The 16,582-nt window shown below is 42.0% G+C and overlaps 2 protein-coding genes across 3 annotated transcripts; both read right to left on the reverse strand.

Annotated features, from left to right (window-relative positions):
• Positions 1-784: 784 nt before the first annotated feature.
• Positions 785-6,421, reverse strand: LOC117260160 (sodium- and chloride-dependent GABA transporter 2-like). The gene is made up of 14 exons (XM_033632066.2): positions 6,029-6,421; positions 5,817-5,951; positions 4,896-5,036; positions 4,363-4,450; positions 4,147-4,279; positions 3,929-4,063; positions 3,748-3,851; positions 3,485-3,609; positions 2,778-2,890; positions 2,553-2,690; positions 2,301-2,403; positions 2,003-2,103; positions 1,675-1,845; positions 785-1,320 (listed from the first exon to the last, which is right to left on the reverse strand). The coding sequence occupies exons 1-14, from the start codon at positions 6,186-6,188 to the stop codon at positions 1,228-1,230; spliced, it is 1,740 nt and encodes a 579-aa protein (XP_033487957.2). The 5' UTR covers positions 6,189-6,421; the 3' UTR covers positions 785-1,227.
• A 1,529-nt stretch (positions 6,422-7,950) lies between these two features.
• Positions 7,951-16,332, reverse strand: LOC117259226 (sodium- and chloride-dependent GABA transporter 2-like). Of its 2 annotated transcripts, XM_033630473.2 has the most exons (14): positions 16,127-16,332; positions 15,915-16,049; positions 15,155-15,295; positions 14,776-14,863; positions 14,536-14,668; positions 14,317-14,451; positions 14,137-14,240; positions 13,856-13,980; positions 13,248-13,360; positions 13,023-13,160; positions 10,364-10,466; positions 10,008-10,108; positions 9,668-9,838; positions 7,951-9,226 (listed from the first exon to the last, which is right to left on the reverse strand). In XM_033630473.2, exons 1-14 carry the CDS (start codon positions 16,284-16,286, stop codon positions 9,134-9,136), a joined length of 1,740 nt encoding a protein of 579 aa, XP_033486364.2. In that variant the 5' UTR covers positions 16,287-16,332; the 3' UTR covers positions 7,951-9,133. The 2 variants fall into 2 exon arrangements, with proteins under 2 accessions (XP_033486364.2, XP_078023377.1); XM_078167251.1 differs by lacking the exon at positions 15,915-16,049.
• Between the last annotated feature and the right edge of the window lie 250 nt (positions 16,333-16,582).

Genomic DNA, 16,582 nt, shown 5'->3' on the forward strand with positions numbered 1-16,582 from the left:
AAGATAGGTTCATTAAGTCTGTTTAAACATTAATACACTACAAGCAGCTACCATCAGACACTGAAACACCTGGTTAAGACTGCTGAAAATGTCTATTCAAGGTCATTGGAGGGGTTGATATGGCAAAGAATAGGGGTGACTCATAAAGTCAAATTATTAGACATGTTTTGTCTGCCACAAAGATGTACTTTTTTAATCTGTGTAGCTCAAACATATCTGTAGGGTTTCAGTGATATTTACGTCCACTGCTATTTTCACTGTGGTGTTAAATGATGTGATATGAAACACTGTGATGTTTTTGCTTTTTGTTAATGTTTTCATCTCCCAGGATGTGTCTGATAATTAATTTAAACAAAATGACATGCAGTTTGGGGCTGCAGTGCGTAAAGAGCGCAGAGGAGGAATGCGGAGCTTTATGTGTCTATTGTTTGGGATTCTTTAAAAATATTTCAAGCCTATTTAGAAGATAATTATATAGTTTAGAGCATGACTATTAAAAAAGAGAGGAGAATAGGGAGAGGAAGAGACTCTAACATACAGGAAGGGTTCTCCTTTTATGTATTTTCAAATTTGATATCTAGAATCTCCTGGAACTTTTACCACATTTTGCACAGATAACAGTGATTCATTTTAGGGGCGCCCCAGTAGCTCACCCAGTAGCTGAGTCCATACTGCATCAGCCCGCATTCAAGTCCATCTCAGGGCCCTGTGCTGCATGTCCTTCCCTTTCCTCCCCCCTTCATATCTCTCTCACTATCGATAACACATGAAAAATGCCAAAAAATCTCTTAAAAAACTATTTATTTTAGACATTACTTGAATTATACAAGTTTTTAGTGCACATTAACCACACACCATGTTGGATCAAAATAGAAATCTGATGGTGATCACAGTGTAACTATAAAGACTGTCCATTTTCTCTGCAAAAATATTAGTTTGAAAATGTGTTTTTTATGTGTTAAAATAGTTTGTCGTTTCACTCAGAGTGGGACACTAACAGAAGAAAACCGTGTCACCTTGCAGTGATATCACACGAGTAAAGTATCCATGATCAGCATGACGTAGACAAATAAATGAGACTGGTCTTGTTTGTCTTTGACCTTTGGATAGTAGACGGCAGAGAGGCAGAGGGAGTGACATCACAAACAGTAATCAGCTCAATCAGCGCCAGATCTTGTTGTACGGAAGTCAGGATCAAGTAACGTTTCATATCAGCTTAGTGGACAGTTACAGGTCTTCCTCTTTGATGTGCTGCAACTCAGCTTCTCTCTTTTCTGTCAGTGAGGAGTCAGGGTCGGGTTGGCACAGATGATGGAAACGCTGAAAATGGAGAGAAATATTAATCAAAACTGTTACAAAACTTAACACGGACCTGAGGAAAATATCAAAATCCCATGTATCAGTTAATGTTTTGCACATTTGTACTTTGTCAGAAAAAGAATCATGAGGCAAGATCTGTGATCTCTATTTTGTAAGGTCTTAAACAGCATCTGATTTTTGGATGCTGTCCACAGCCACTTGAAGTATTGCACAATTGTTAATGTGTAAGTGGCCCAATAGGACCCTGTACATTTGATTAAAATTTCTAAAAAAAAAAAAAAAAAGCCTTTCTATTATATTACACCATGCCATTTCTTGAATTGATTATAACAGTCAGTTACACAGTTGTCCCACCTGACTGAGGTTCCCAGTCCCAGTTCCCAGTTTATACAGCGCACATCCCGGCACAAGCAGGATGGAGGAGAGGGACAGTACCCAGCCCAACACGTATGCCCAGGTTGGGTACACGTACCAGCGATTAAAGGTCAGAGGCTGGTACTCAATTAAAGAGCATATAAAAGAGCCCTGAGAGAACAACAGAAATAGATTAATAAATTGTTTGTTTTTTTCAGTATAGAAATGTAATGATCATAAAAATCCATGGGGTTGAAATAAAGTGCAAAGACATATTCAGGTGTAGAGGAACAAGGCTATGGTAAGGATCAGAAACATGAAAACTCACCAGTGAGACCAGCGGTGTGAGGTAAAGCCAGCAGATTTTAAAGAATGGGTTGGTGTGTTCACCTGTCATGTCCTTAATGATGCCATACAGCCGTTCTGCTCCTTTATAAGAGATAACTCAGCATGATCAGTACATAATGAACAGATCAGACTAGATGTTTGCGAATGGTTTGAGGTACCCACATTTCTATACATAAAGATCAGTTTACTCTTTTTTTTTTAATCTTTGTGAGTTCCCTGAATTTATGGAGTTTGACTATAATATTGTTGAAGTGCCCCTTCAAAAACAGCACACCTACCAAATATCCATCCCAGTGCAAGGGTTTCAAACACACAGAGAAAGAGGATGCAGGCTCCGTTACAAGCGTAGTACTCAAACAGCTGGAACACATACATCCCTCCCTGAAGACAACAGCAAAGGCATCTATTTGACATGGGTTTATTTATTTTACTTAATATGTCAACCTCAGATGTATAGAAGCCCACATTATCAAAATATATTTACTTACATTTTGTAATAATTAAAATGTCATTAGCTGAAACTATCTGACCTCGGTGATCATCACAAGCTGAGAGAAGAAGCACGTGAGGCAGAAGAGGATGAGAAAACGTTCACGTCTGCCTGCCCTGCGCATTACTGTGGGAAAGATATCCATGATGGACGTTGTCACCACCTCCATGATAACAAACTGCAAAGAGAAAGGATGAGTCAGAATAAGTACCTTTCCAAATGTGAACATGTTCTTCCACAAAGAAATCATCAGAGTGCATCTTACATGTGTGTCCAGACCCAGGAGAATGATCATGACAAAGAAACAGATGGACCAAAGCTGGGGAAGGGGCATCATGGCTACAGCCTGAGGGTATGCAATGAACGCCAAGCCTGGACCTGGAACGCAACAATGCAAGACTCATCACTGTCTACCAACTGCCTTTGTTTTCTAATTTATTTAGCATTTGCATCTGAGGTGGAGCAAGTTTTAACTTCTTTATATACAGTTAGCTGGCTTAGTTTAGTTTCCCAACCGAGAGAGAGGTCCCTCCCTAGCATATTTGACTGAGAAGGTGGATCTGACTCATAGACTGTTGTGACCCCTTGCTGACAATCTGTTGCTTGAAAAGGCCATACCCTGAATTCTGCATAACTTTAAGCTGTAATAAAATGTGAAAACATGAGTTTTTACATGTGTCATGACGGGGGAAATAAGCTATAGAGACCAAATGGTCCTGTTGTACCAGGCTGGAAACATTTTAAAATGGGTGTCTGTAGGGATTGACTCCTGTCTGCAACCGGCCTCAAATGGCCATTCAAACAACTGCAGTTTTTGGCACTTCTGCGTTGGCTTCATTTTTCAGGTTGCTGCTAGGGCTAACTACAACAAACCACACAGAGGATTGGACTACAACACTCACAGAGATAGCATAACTTCACAGGTTAGACTCAGTGCTGCTGCTGCTTGCCACCAGCTGGCTGTGACATTACCTGACTCGGCTACATCTGCAATGGGAACACCCTGCTGGTGAGCCATGAATCCCAGCACAGAGAAGACTGCAAATCCAGCTACCACACTGGTAGCACTGTTCAGTAAACACAGCCACAGACAGTCTCTGCAAAACACAAAAACATGAACGTACTCAGTGAATTTATAGCATATAGTTGATCATTTTTCAATATGTCACTATGTAGCTCTTGTCCCCTGGTGCATCTGTCAGAAAAGTTATTGTCACACAATGATAAATACTTACTTATAGCAGTTGTTGTTGTAGGTGTTGTAGCTGCCCAGCACAGCTAAGGTTCCCACACCCACACTGTATGAGAAGAAGATCTGAGCACCAGCCTCCATCCAAACCTGTTCCAACACAGCAACAGTGAGTAAGTTTGTCATCCTGAACATTAAACTGTTGTAGTATATCATGAAGCTCCAACCTGAGGGTCTGCGAGTCGTGAGGGTTCAGGCAGAAGATAAAACACTACTCCTTGTAGAGCTCCAGGAAGAGTGAGACCACGAATCAAAAGAACTACCAACATCACATAGGGAAAGGTAGCAGTGAAATACACCACCTAGGGGGAAAAGACAACAGTGTAAGACATTAAGAAATACACTGTATATACTTTTACTACAGTATGAGGGCTAATATAAATACCTTTCCTGTAGACCGGACCCCTTTCCAGATACAAAAGTAGCAGACGATCCACATTGCGATTAGGCACAACAGCACCTCCCACCTGATGCTGCCTATCTCCTCAATCCCCCCTGAGATAGCCAGCACTCGTCGTCTAGGAGGTAAAAAGATGGACAAAGAAATGTGTTATTGAGACTTTTAAGGAACTTTTTAATTTGTTCATCTACGTGGACATACTCCCAGAACTCTGTGGCAGCAGAGGTGGTGTTTGTCTGGTTGGTCCATTCAGAGGTTTTATTTTGTGTTGAAAAGTCCATGCAGTCATCTGAAAGGACAGTGAGATAAAGATATAACAATAACCACAAAACAGGATAATGTATAATGTATTATGTGTCTCTGGGGGCTTCACAGAGACCTCACATTATACCAAACCACCTGCAACATTGGGGAGAACTTAAAAGATGTGGGCATTGACCAGGCAGAAAAGATCTAATGAAAGACATTGTCCAGTTGCATCATCAGGAATGTAAGATCAGTGTTTCTGAATCTTGACCCAGCCTCAGCCTCAGCTGTTTTCACTTTGACTAGTTCTTATAAAAATCAGTCTGAAATCCCCCAACTTTGAGGAAGAGCAAAACTAAATCTCTTTTCATTGGAACAAACGTGACTGAAGTGTTGATATCTGCCATCATAACATCAGCATATCATGCAAATGTTTATACTCTGTTTAACAAGTCAACCTTTAATGCATGAGACAGTATGTATTTTACCTGTGTTCCAGTAGTTGTTGCAGCTGGCCCAGGGCAGCTGTGAGCTGAAGGAGAACACCAGGTAGAGCAAAGCCCAGGACAGAATGATGATGTAGGTCATACAGCTGTAGAGGAGGATCAGCTGTCCACCATAGCCAATACCTGCAGAGCCACATTTGGCACATTCTGTTATAGACAGTCATTATGAAAACCTGACCTCCCCCAAGGGCGGCATGGTGGAGTAGTGGTTAGCACTGTCGCCTAACAGCAAGAGGGTTCCTGGTTCCAACCCGTGCTGGAGCCCTTCTGTGCGGAGTTTGCATGTTCATTGTGGGTTCTCTCTGGGTACTGCGCCTTCCTCCCACAGTCCAAAGACATGCAGGTTAATTGGTGACTTTACTGCTTATAGGTGTGAATGTGAGTGTGAATGGTTGAAAAAGTTGAAAAAAGAAACACTTTATTTTCTCTACTGTCTCTTCTTCAATAATACTAATGCTAGGAGTGTAGCCTCAGGCAGAGATGATCAGCAGGCTGCAGAGGTCTGGTAAGCTCATTTCTGACTCCACACCATCAAATTTTTTTAAAACTGGTAGTCTGCAGGCCAAACCCAGGCTGATTCAAGTGAGATCAGCTGAGGTGATTCCTAAGGTTTTGCATAACTCACTTTGGAGCAACAAAACGCTTTACACAACTTTTTTCACATATGGAGAAGTGCTGCCCAAGACCTGTTGACAGACTTCTTTGTGTGGAATCAATGGAGTTTTCCTTTAACATTAACATTCAGCAACATAGCTAAAAAAAATTCCCCCACCCCTTTTTAAATATTAATTATCTTCTTTTAAATCTTGTAAGGGTCACAGCAGCCTGTCACAACAGAACCAGTCTCCTCTCTGTCTAGTGTCACTGAATCCTCAATCTATAATAAAATCCTGAACAGCATACCTTCTGCTAGTGGGCATAGCTTCCTCCAGCAGGTGACGCCACCCTCCTGGGTGTACTGGCCTACAGTGGTCTCCAGCAGGAACAGTGGTATGCCACAGGTCACCACAAATACCAGATATGGCACCAGGAATGCTCCTGAATTTACAAAGTATACAACAATACATACCTTTATGTACAGGAATTAACAAGTAGAGAGCATCATATTTGCTTACCCCCTCCATTTTTGTAACAGAGGTAAGGAAACCTCCACACGTTGCCCAGTCCGACAATATTTCCCGCCACAGCCAGGAGAAACTCCACCTTACTGGCCCAATGTCCTCTCTCCTCCACCTTCGCTTGCTTGTGTTTTGTTGCACATTTTTTATACGACATTCCCAAAAGCTCTGTCTGAATGCAATGGTCCTCTTAACCAACATGCTCTGTGTCCAAGTCTTCTCTGTCTTTATATTTACTACTAATGTGTCATGTAATCAGCAACTGCCTAACAGTTAATCAGTTCTTAGGTCTTTGTAGGAACACACACCTAGGTATACGAAGATAGGTTCATTAAGTCTGTTTAAACATTAATACACTACAAGCAGCTACCATCAGACACTGAAACACCTGGTTAAGACTGCTGAAAATGTCTATTCAAGGTCATTGGAGGGGTTGATATGGCAAAGAATAGGGGTGACTCATAAAGTCAAATTATTAGACATGTTTTGTCTGCCACAAAGATGTACTTTTTTAATCTGTGTAGCTCAAACATATCTGTAGGGTTTCAGTGATATTTATGTCCACTGCTATTTTCACTGTGATGTTAAATGATGTGATATGAAACACTGTGATGTTTTTGCTTTTTGTTAATGTTTTCATCTCCCAGGATGTGTCTGATAATTAATTTAAACAAAATGACATGCAGTTTGGGGCTGCAGTGCATAAAGAGCGCAGAGGAGGAATGCGGAGCTTTATGTGTCTATTGTTTGGGATTCTTTAAGAATATTTCAAGCCTATTTAGAAGATAATTATATAGTTTAGAGCATGACTATTAAAAAAGAGAGGAGAATGGGGAGAGGAAGAGACTCTAACAAACAGGAAGGGTTCTCCTTTTATGTATTTTCAAATTTGATATCTAGAATCTCCTGGAACTTTTACCGCATTTTGCACAGATAACAGTGATTCATTTTAGGGGCGCCCCAGTAGCTCACCCAGTAGCTGAGTCCATACTGCATCAGCCCGCATTCAAGTCCATCTCAGGGCCCTGTGCTGCATGTCCTTCCCTTTCCTCCCCCCTTCATATCTCTCTCACTATCGATAACACATGAAAAATGCCAAAAAATCTCTTAAAAAACTATTTATTTTAGACATTACTTGAATTATACACGTTTTTAGTGCACATTAACCACACACCATTTTGGATCAAAATAGAAATCTGATGGTGATCACAGTGTAACTATAAAGACTGTCCATTTTCTCTGCAAAAAGCCAGCAAGTGATGCCACCCTCCTGGGTGTACTGGCCTATAGTCGTCTCCAGCAGGAACAGTGGTATGCCACAGGTCACCACAAATACCAGATATGGCACCAGGAATGCTCCTGAATTTTCAAAGTATACAACAATGCATGCATCTACCACAGATTAAGGACAACAAGTAGAGAGCATCATATTTGCTTACCCCCTCCATTTTTGTAACAGAGGTAAGGAAACCTCCACACGTTGCCCAGTCCGACAACATTTCCCGCCACAGCCAGGAGAAACTCCACCTTACTGGCCCAATGTCCTCTCTCCTCCACCTTTGCGTGCTTGTGCCTTGTTGCACATTTTTTATTCAACATACTCAAAAGCTCAGTCTGAACCTGATCATCCTCTTAACCTACTTTGTGTCCAGGTCTTCTCTGTCTTTATATTCACTACATATTGTGGAAAGTAATAAGCAACTGCTTGATAGTCAATGAGTTCTCAGAGACAATTAATTATCTCCAGGATGAGCAAGAAAAGCAGTCTCTAAACAAACATTAGAAAACATCGCTCACATTCAAGTCCAGCCCAGGGCCCTGTGCTGCATGTCCTCCCCTCCCTTTCTCCTTTCACATCTCTCTCTCATTATCAATAAAGTATGAAAAATGCTTTTACTTTTAAAAAAGTAATTTATTTTAGACATTATACAAGTTTTTAATGCACATTTTTCATTGCATTTAACTACTCACTATTTTGGATCAAAACAGAAATGTTATGGTGATGATGATGTGACAGGAAAAAAAAATCCTGAAAAATACCAGTTTGAAACTGTCTGTTTTGTGTGTTAAAATGGTTTGTTGTTTCATTCAGTGTGGGACATTGACAGGAGAAATCTTGCGGTGATATCACACAAGTAAAGTATCCAAGATCAGCATGATGTAGCTAAAATAAATAAAACTGGTCTTGTTTGTCTTTGACCTTTGGATTGCAGACTGTAGAGAAGCAGAGGAATTGATATCACAATCAGTAACCAGCCTACTCAGTGCCAGATCTTACATGTTAAACACATTATTGCAGGTGACAGAGTTCAGGAACAAGTAACGTTTCATATCAAATGGGAGTGAACAGTTCCATCTTACACATGCTCCGCCCTCTACTGGACTCTTTGGGTAATACTCCTGTAATCACCAACATGCATTCGCACGCTGAGATTTTCATAAATGTAACCAGTCAATCAGGACATGCCTACCCAAATACATGAGAATCCCACAATGTACAAGGAGGTAGAGTCTCACTGTCAGACTGAGCAGCCTCCTCCAAGCCTTTCCCAGCTGACCCAGAGCCGGTCGCGGCGGACCATCAAGGCAGAAATACGCCTGCCGGGAGCCGTTCAGCACCGCAGACCGTCGGACTAATGGGATGTCGGACCAATGGGCTGTCGGACCAATGACATGGACCCCAGACAATGACCTCATTTGTAGATGATGACATCCCATCAGTGTCCTGTATATCAGTGTCCCACGGGAGTCCACCGACAACATCTCTCCACTGAGACCTCCTGCTGGTGATAACTGTCTGCCCGTGTCAGGTAGAACAAAGGTTACTATATTGTAACCCTTGTTCCATTAGCACAGACGGAGCCCTCCACTGAGGGGCCCTGTCACACCTCTCACTGAAGAGAGTTTAGGATGCTAGACAGCCTTCAGCTATACTTTGGGGTCCACATGTATTTGGGTAGGCACGTCCTTATTGACCGGCCATGTTTCTCCAAATCTCAGTGGGCAAATGCATGCTCAGTATTGGAGGAGTATTACCCAAAGAGTCCAGTAGAGGGCTCTGCCTGTGCTAAGAGAACTAGGGTTACAATATCGTAACCTCAGCTACAGATCTTCCTCTTTGATTTGCTGCAACTCAGTTTCACTCTTTTCTGTCAGTGAGTAGTCAGGGTCAGGTCGGCACAGATGATGGAAACGCTGAAAATAGAGAGAAATATTTACTAAAGATTTACAGCAAAAATGTGACAAAACTTGAAACTTGACTCATTTTGATGGGATTCTCAAAGAGTTTAAAAGTATATGGATATGATGATAAAATCAGTTGAATTGAAGACATGCATTGCTCCTTTGCTTTTTATACTCAAATCCCTTGTATCAGTTAATGTTTTTCTTAAGGATTTAAGAGAAAAAGAATAATGAAGCACAACTTTATTTTCCATTTCATAAGGTGTTAAATAGCATCTGATTTAAGGATGCTATTCGCAGCAAGTTGGATTACTGCATGATTGTTTGATAATGTCGAAACAGCCCAACAGAACTGTAAAATTAATTAAAATAAGAGAATGAATTCCTATTCATTATATTTCACCATGTAATTTCTTGTATTGATTATAACAGTCAGTTACACAGTTGTCCCACCTGACTGAGGTTCCCAGTCCCAGTTCCCAGTTTATACAGCGCCCATCCTGGCACAAGCAGGATGGAGGAGAGGGCCAGTACCCAGCCCAACACGTATGCCCAGGTTGGGTACACGTACCAGCGATTAAAGGTCAGAGGCCGGTACTCAACCAAAGAACATATAAAAGAGCCCTAAGAGAACAATAGAGAAGAAAGATTAAGAAGTTGTATTTTCAGTGTAGAAATGTAATCTATCATAAAAAAACAAGGATTCAAATAAAGTGCAAAGACATATTCAGGAGTATATGATAAGGACCAAGGTTGTGGGTTTATTCAAAGTGCACATTGAAAGCCAACTCACCAGTGAGACCAGCGGTGTGAGGTAAAGCCAGCAGATTTTAAAGAATGGGTTGGCATGTTCACCTGTCATGTCCTTAATGATGCCATACAGCCGCTCCGCCCCTTTATAAGAGATGACTCAGAATGATCAGTACATAATGGACAGATCGGACCAGATGTTTGCAAATGATTTGAGGTACTCACATTTCTAAACATAAATATCAGTTTACTCATTGCTGAAAATACTAATCATCTGGTGAAAACATGTGTATACCTTCAGTTCAGATTTTTTTTTTTTAATCTTTGTGAGTCCTCTGAATTTATGGAGTTTCACCATAATAATGCTGGAGTGCCCCTTAAAAAAAACAGCACACCTACCAAATATCCATCCCAGTGCCAGAGTTTCAAACACGCAGGGAAAGAGGATGCAGAATCCATTACAAGCGTAGTAGTCTAACAGCTGGAACACATACATCCCTCCCTGGAGACAGCACAGACATTCATTTGATGAGGGTTTGTTTATTTTGCAGAATATGTCAATGTCAGATTTATGGTAGCCTTTTCCTAACACCCTATTTTCATACTGCTTACAACATATCAAGTTACATGTTGCAATTAAGGAAGCTCTGGTGAAAGTTCTGACAGGGAGAAAACACTTTTCATGCTCTGGTAGTGAGTTTCTTTCTCACCCTGCCATTCACTCCTTGCACGCATGCTCACTCACTTTCTCCAGATGTCATTGTCATCAGCTGATTCACAATCAACCAACAGCACAGCGACACGCAGTCTTTGTCAGCCTATCGTCTTACTGCTCCACATTTTGAATATGAGTCTTTCTTGCTGTAGTCATGTTCGCCCTCTACCTCCCCATCACCACCTAGTCTTTACGGATTCATCAGCCTCATATGCCTCAGCAGTCAGCAGCTTCGTAGTCACCAGCCACCTTCACCACCAGTGTCTGGACTCCATGGGGGGATTTATCCTGCTGCCACTCAGATGTCCCTTGATCACAAATTATCTCCTTCTGGTGTCCAAGTGCCAAAGACTTCTGTTAAATCTTAATCAGCACAAATCATCTGTTAATCTGTACACTCATATTATGTATTAAATATTATCTTTACTTCATTCTTCAAGATTCAAGATTCAAGATTTAAGATAGCCTTTATTGTCATTGTACAGACACCTATACAACAAAATTGGAAGTGCCACAACCGAAGGTGCATTAGGAGTAAATATAAGAGCAAAAATAAAACAAGTGGAGACAACCCAAGACAAACAAGACTAACGAGACAAGAGCATACAGGTCATGTCATAATAAAAACAATAAGTAAAAAAATTGTATTGCACTTAATAAAAGAAGGTATTGCACTTAAGTCTGTAAGAGTCTGTAAAAGGAGGCATTAGTGACTCATGTGAGCATTGAGTGTCCTGACAGCCCACGGAAAGAAGCTGTTTTTCAGTCTGTTTGTTCTGCTCTTTATGCTCCTGTACCTCTTTCCAGAGGGCAGCAAGCTGAGCAGGTGGTGTCCTGGATGGAGGTGGTCGCGAATGATCTTCCTTGTTCACATGAGGCATCGGGAGCTAGCGATGTCATCCAGGGAGGGCAAGGGACAGCCATTTGTCTTTTCAGCTGACCTTATCACCCTCTGCAGCCTTTTCCTGTCAGCTGCTGTGCAGCCAGCATACCACACAGTGATGGAGAATGCCAGCACGCTTTCAATGGTGGAGCAGTAGAAAGTCACCAGCAGCCTCTGGTCCAGTCTGTTTCTCCTGAGGACTCTCAGGAAGTGGAGTCGCTGCTGGGCCTTCCTCACCACCGCTGTTGTGTTTGCTGACCAGGAGAGCTCCTCAGAGATGTGAGTCCCCAGGAATTTAAAGATGGGGACCCTCTCCACACAGTCTCCGTTAATGTATAGGGGAGTGGGGTCAGCTTTGTGCCTCCTGAAGTCCATGACCACCTCCTTTGTTTTTTTGGTGTTGAGAGCCAGGTTGTTTTTGGCACACCACTCTGCCAGCTGCAGCACCTCGTCCCTGTAGGCCGACTCATCCCCTCCAGTTATGAGTCCCACCAAGGTGGTGTCATCTGCAAATTTAATTATTGCGTTGGTGGGGTGGGTGGGAGTGCAGTCATGGGTGTAGATGGCATACAGGAGAGGGCTCAGCACACAGCCCTGTGGAGAGCCGGTGCTGAGCATGAGGGTGGGGGAGCTGTGGGTGCCGATCTTGACAGTCTGTGGGTGGTTGGTCAGAAAGTCTTCAATCCAGGCACATGTGGCAGGGGGGAAGTCCAGGGCAGCCAGCTTGCCCACAAGGATGTCGGGGATGATGGTATTGAAAGCCGAACTGTAGTCGACAAATAGCATCCTTACAGTGGTCCCTGGGTGTTCCAGGTAACTCAGAGCAGTGTGGAGAGCTGTGGAGATGGCATCATCAGTGGACCTGTTTGCTTTGTATGCAAATTGATGTGGGTCAAAGGCAGGAGGAAGGCAGTCTTTGATGTGCTGTGACATCAGTCTCTCAAAACATTTTGCAACTACTGGTGTTAGTGCAATGGGTCTGTATGTCTGTCTGTCTCTGCTTATTGAATTGCTGTTATAAAGATCAGGCCTGGAGAAGGAACTGTCTGAGGAGGAGCAGGAAGGAGGTGGAGTCTGGTTTGATGTGAGTGTATGGATTGGGTTCAAGTATGAGTCCATTTCCTACACTACCTGCAGGAGAACCCTGGGCTTCCTAGCAACAATTGTTTGACTGAATAAAAACCAGCAGCACTGACTTGTGCCAGACTTCCTGGTAAATCGTAATTGACATGGATTCTTCATTGTGTTATTGTGTCTGACAGTGCAGCCATAGTGTTCATTCTAACTCCTGGTAACCAGGAAATCCTAACAGCCCCGAGGATATTTTACAAATACAATGCTCAGATCATCTTGTTAAAATGATAAGACAAAGTCATGACATAGAGATTGTCACATTTTGGAGGCAGTCCACCACGATAGATTAATAAATAATAAATATGCATACAACACAACATACTGACCTCAGTGATCATCACAAGCTGAGAGAAGAAGCACACGAGGCAGAAAAGGATGAGGAAACGTTCCCGTCGGCCTGCCCTGCGCATCACTGTGGGAAAGATATCTGCAAAGGATGTCATTACCACCTCCATGGCAACAAACTGCACAGAGAAAGGACAAGACACAATATGTACGTTTCCAAATGTGAACATGTTCTTCCACAAAGAAATCATCCAAGTGTATCTTACTTGTGTGTCCAGACCCAGGAGAATGATCATGACAAAGAAACAGATGGACCACAGCTGGGGAAGGGGCATCATGGCTACAGCCTGAGGGTATGCAATGAATGCCAAACCTGGACCTGGAACACAACAATGCTAGACTCATCACTGTCTACCAACTGCCTTTGTTTTTCAATTTAGCATCAATGATATGCATCCACACGGTGATGCAGTAGAAATTTTATCAATCAAGTAACATATAAACAACAAGAATGGATGGACAGGACGCTGAGACTGGGCTATTCTCTCCAGCCCTGCTGCATTCATCCTCATTCATGGGTACCAAGGAGGTGAATCTATCCTTTCAGAAGGAGGAGACAGATTACCTCTCAGCAGAGATCCAGAACCAGTTACAGAAACAGGCAGTGTCTGTCGTCCCCACTCACGACAGATAAAAAGGGTTTTACATCATGTGCTTCCTGGTTCCTAAGAAGATGGGAGTGTTCAGACCTATTTTGGATCTTCACATCTAGAAGATCCAAGATTCTCCATCCAGAATGAGGTGATGCTCTGTAACATATATGCACAGGAAGAGTAGGTTGCAGCTGTCTGAATATCTCTGGTGATTTCGTTACCTGACTCGGCCACATCTGCAATGGGAACACCCTGCTGGCGAGCCATGAATCCCAGCACAGAGAAGACTGCAAATCCAGCTACCACACTGGTAGCACTGTTCAGTAAACACAGCCACAGACAGTCTCTGCAAAACACACCAAAAAGTGTGTATACCATGATTTCATAGCATATAGTTGATCATTTTTTAATATGTTACTGCGTAGCTCTTGTCCTCTGGTACATCTGTCAGAAAAGTTGATGTCGGAGCATCAAGCTCAGTCACTCACTAATAAATACTTACTTATAGCAGTTGTTGTTGTAGGTGTTGTAGCTGCCCAGCACAGCTAAGGTTCCCACACCCACACTGTATGAGAAGAAAATCTGAGAACCAGCCTCCATCCAAACCTGTTCCACAAAGCAACAGTGAGTAAGTTTGTCATCCTGAACATTAAACTGTTGTAGTATATGAAAAAGCTCCAACCTGAGGGTCTGCGAGTCGTGAGGGTTCAGGCAGAAGATAAAACACTACTCCTTGTAGAGCTCCAGGAAGAGTGAGGCCACGAATCAAAAGAATTACCAACATCACATAGGGAAAGGTAGCAGTGAAATACACCACCTGGGAAAAAGACAACAGTGTAAGACATTAAGAAATATACTGTATACACTTTTACTACAACATGAGGACTTATAGGCTAAATACCTTCCCTGTAGACCGGACCCCTTTCCAGATACAAAAGTAGCACGTGATCCACATTGCGATTAGGCACAACAGCACCTCCCACCTGATGCTGCCTATCTCCTCAATCCCCCCTGAGATAGCCAGCACTCGTTGTCTAGGAGGTAAAATGATGAACAAATGTTTTATTGGTACTTGTAAGCGGTCAGTCTGGGACATTTAAAAGATCCTAGAAGCTTGGTTTGTTCATCTACGTGGACATACTCCCAGAACTCTGTGGCAGCAGAGGTGGTGTTTGTCTGGTTGGTCCATTCAGAGGTTTTATTTTGCGTTGAAAAGTCTATGCAGTCATCTGAAAGGATAGAGAGAAAAATAATAATAATAACGATAACAGGATGATGTATAATGTATTATGTGTCTCCAGGGGCTTCACAGACCTCACATTATACCAAACAACCTGCGACATTGGGGGGAACTTAAAAGATGTGGGCATAAAGAGGTCAAAAGAAAGACACAGGACCTCTGTTGCTTTCATTTTGACCATAAATCAACACAGATACCACTTGATTAAGTGTTGGTATCTCCTATCATAACATCAGTACATCATACCAATGTTCATGCTTTGAGACAGTATGTGTTTTACCTGTGTTCCAGTAGTTGTTGCAGCTGGCCCAGGGCAGCTGTGAGCTGAAGGAGAACACCAGGTAGAGCAAAGCCCAGGACAGAATGATGATGTAGGTCATACAGCTGTAGAAAAGGATCAGCTGTCCACAATAGCCAATACCTGCAGGGCCACATTTGGTGGTTATAGATAATCATTATGAAAACCTGACCTCCTCCATTTATCCATTACCCAAACTGTTTAATGTCGGGACCATGGAAACCTGATCACATGTAACTACTAAAGCTGCTCTGAAAATGACAAAAACAGCCCACTGTACAGACAGTACTTTGACGTGGACTAAGATTTTACCCATGTTTGTAGCTAATATTTTCGTAAGTATCAATCAATCAATATCATTTATTTTTTATAAGTTCAATTTTTAAAAATTATTTTGAAGCATTTGTTTGTTGTAAAGAAACTTTCTTGTCTTTAATTTTTGTAATAAAAGATAAAGTCAGGCACAGTTACAGTTGATTTTTAAGTTTTAGAAGAGCACTCTTAGCATTTTGCTTATATTTGTAAAATCAATCGAGAACAAATTGAATTAATCAACTTGAACAAATATGAAGATCAAAACCTCTGCTTTCTCCTAGATGGAGTTTTCACAACAAAACAAACCTCTTCTTCATCCTCAAAAGAACCCGCTAATGAAACTATCAACTTCTGGAGCTAATCAATCAAATAGTGTTATAGAGTGTCACTGAATCCTCAATCTATAATAAAATCCTGAACAGCATACCTTCTGCCAGTGGGCATAGCTTCCTCCAGAAGGCTATGCTGCCTTGCTGGGTGTACTGGCCTACAGTGGTCTCCAGCAGGAACAGTGGTACACCACAGGTCACCACAAATACCAAATATGGCACCAGGAATGCTCCTGAATTTACAAAGTATACAACAATACATACCTTTATGTACAGGAATTAACAAGTAGAGAGCATCATATTTGCTTACCCCCTCCATTTTTGTAGCAGAGGTAAGGAAACCTCCACACGTTGCCCAGTCCAACAACATTTCCCGCCACAGCCAGGAGAAACTCCACCTTACTGGCCCAATGTCCTCTCTCCTCCACTATTGCTTGCTTGTGCCTTGTTGCACATTTTTTATATGACATTCTCAAAAGCTCAGTCTGAACCCGATCGTCCTCTAAACTTGCATGCTTTGTGTCCAGGTCTTCTCTGTCTTTATATTCACTACGTATTATAGAAAGTAATAAGCAACTGTTTGATAGTCAATGAGTTCTCAGAGAAAATGAATTATCTCCAGGATGAGCAATAAGTACAGTCTCTCAACAAACATTAAGAAAGTCCAACTGATGATAAACACAAGTTAAACAAACACCTAGATGTCCTGTTTTAACCAAAGGGGTCAAATCCATTTCTTAACCTTGTTTAGCTAAAATATTCCCAC

This window comes from Epinephelus lanceolatus, chromosome 4, assembly GCF_041903045.1.
Source record: "Epinephelus lanceolatus isolate andai-2023 chromosome 4, ASM4190304v1, whole genome shotgun sequence".
Taxonomy (NCBI): domain Eukaryota; kingdom Metazoa; phylum Chordata; class Actinopteri; order Perciformes; family Serranidae; genus Epinephelus; species Epinephelus lanceolatus.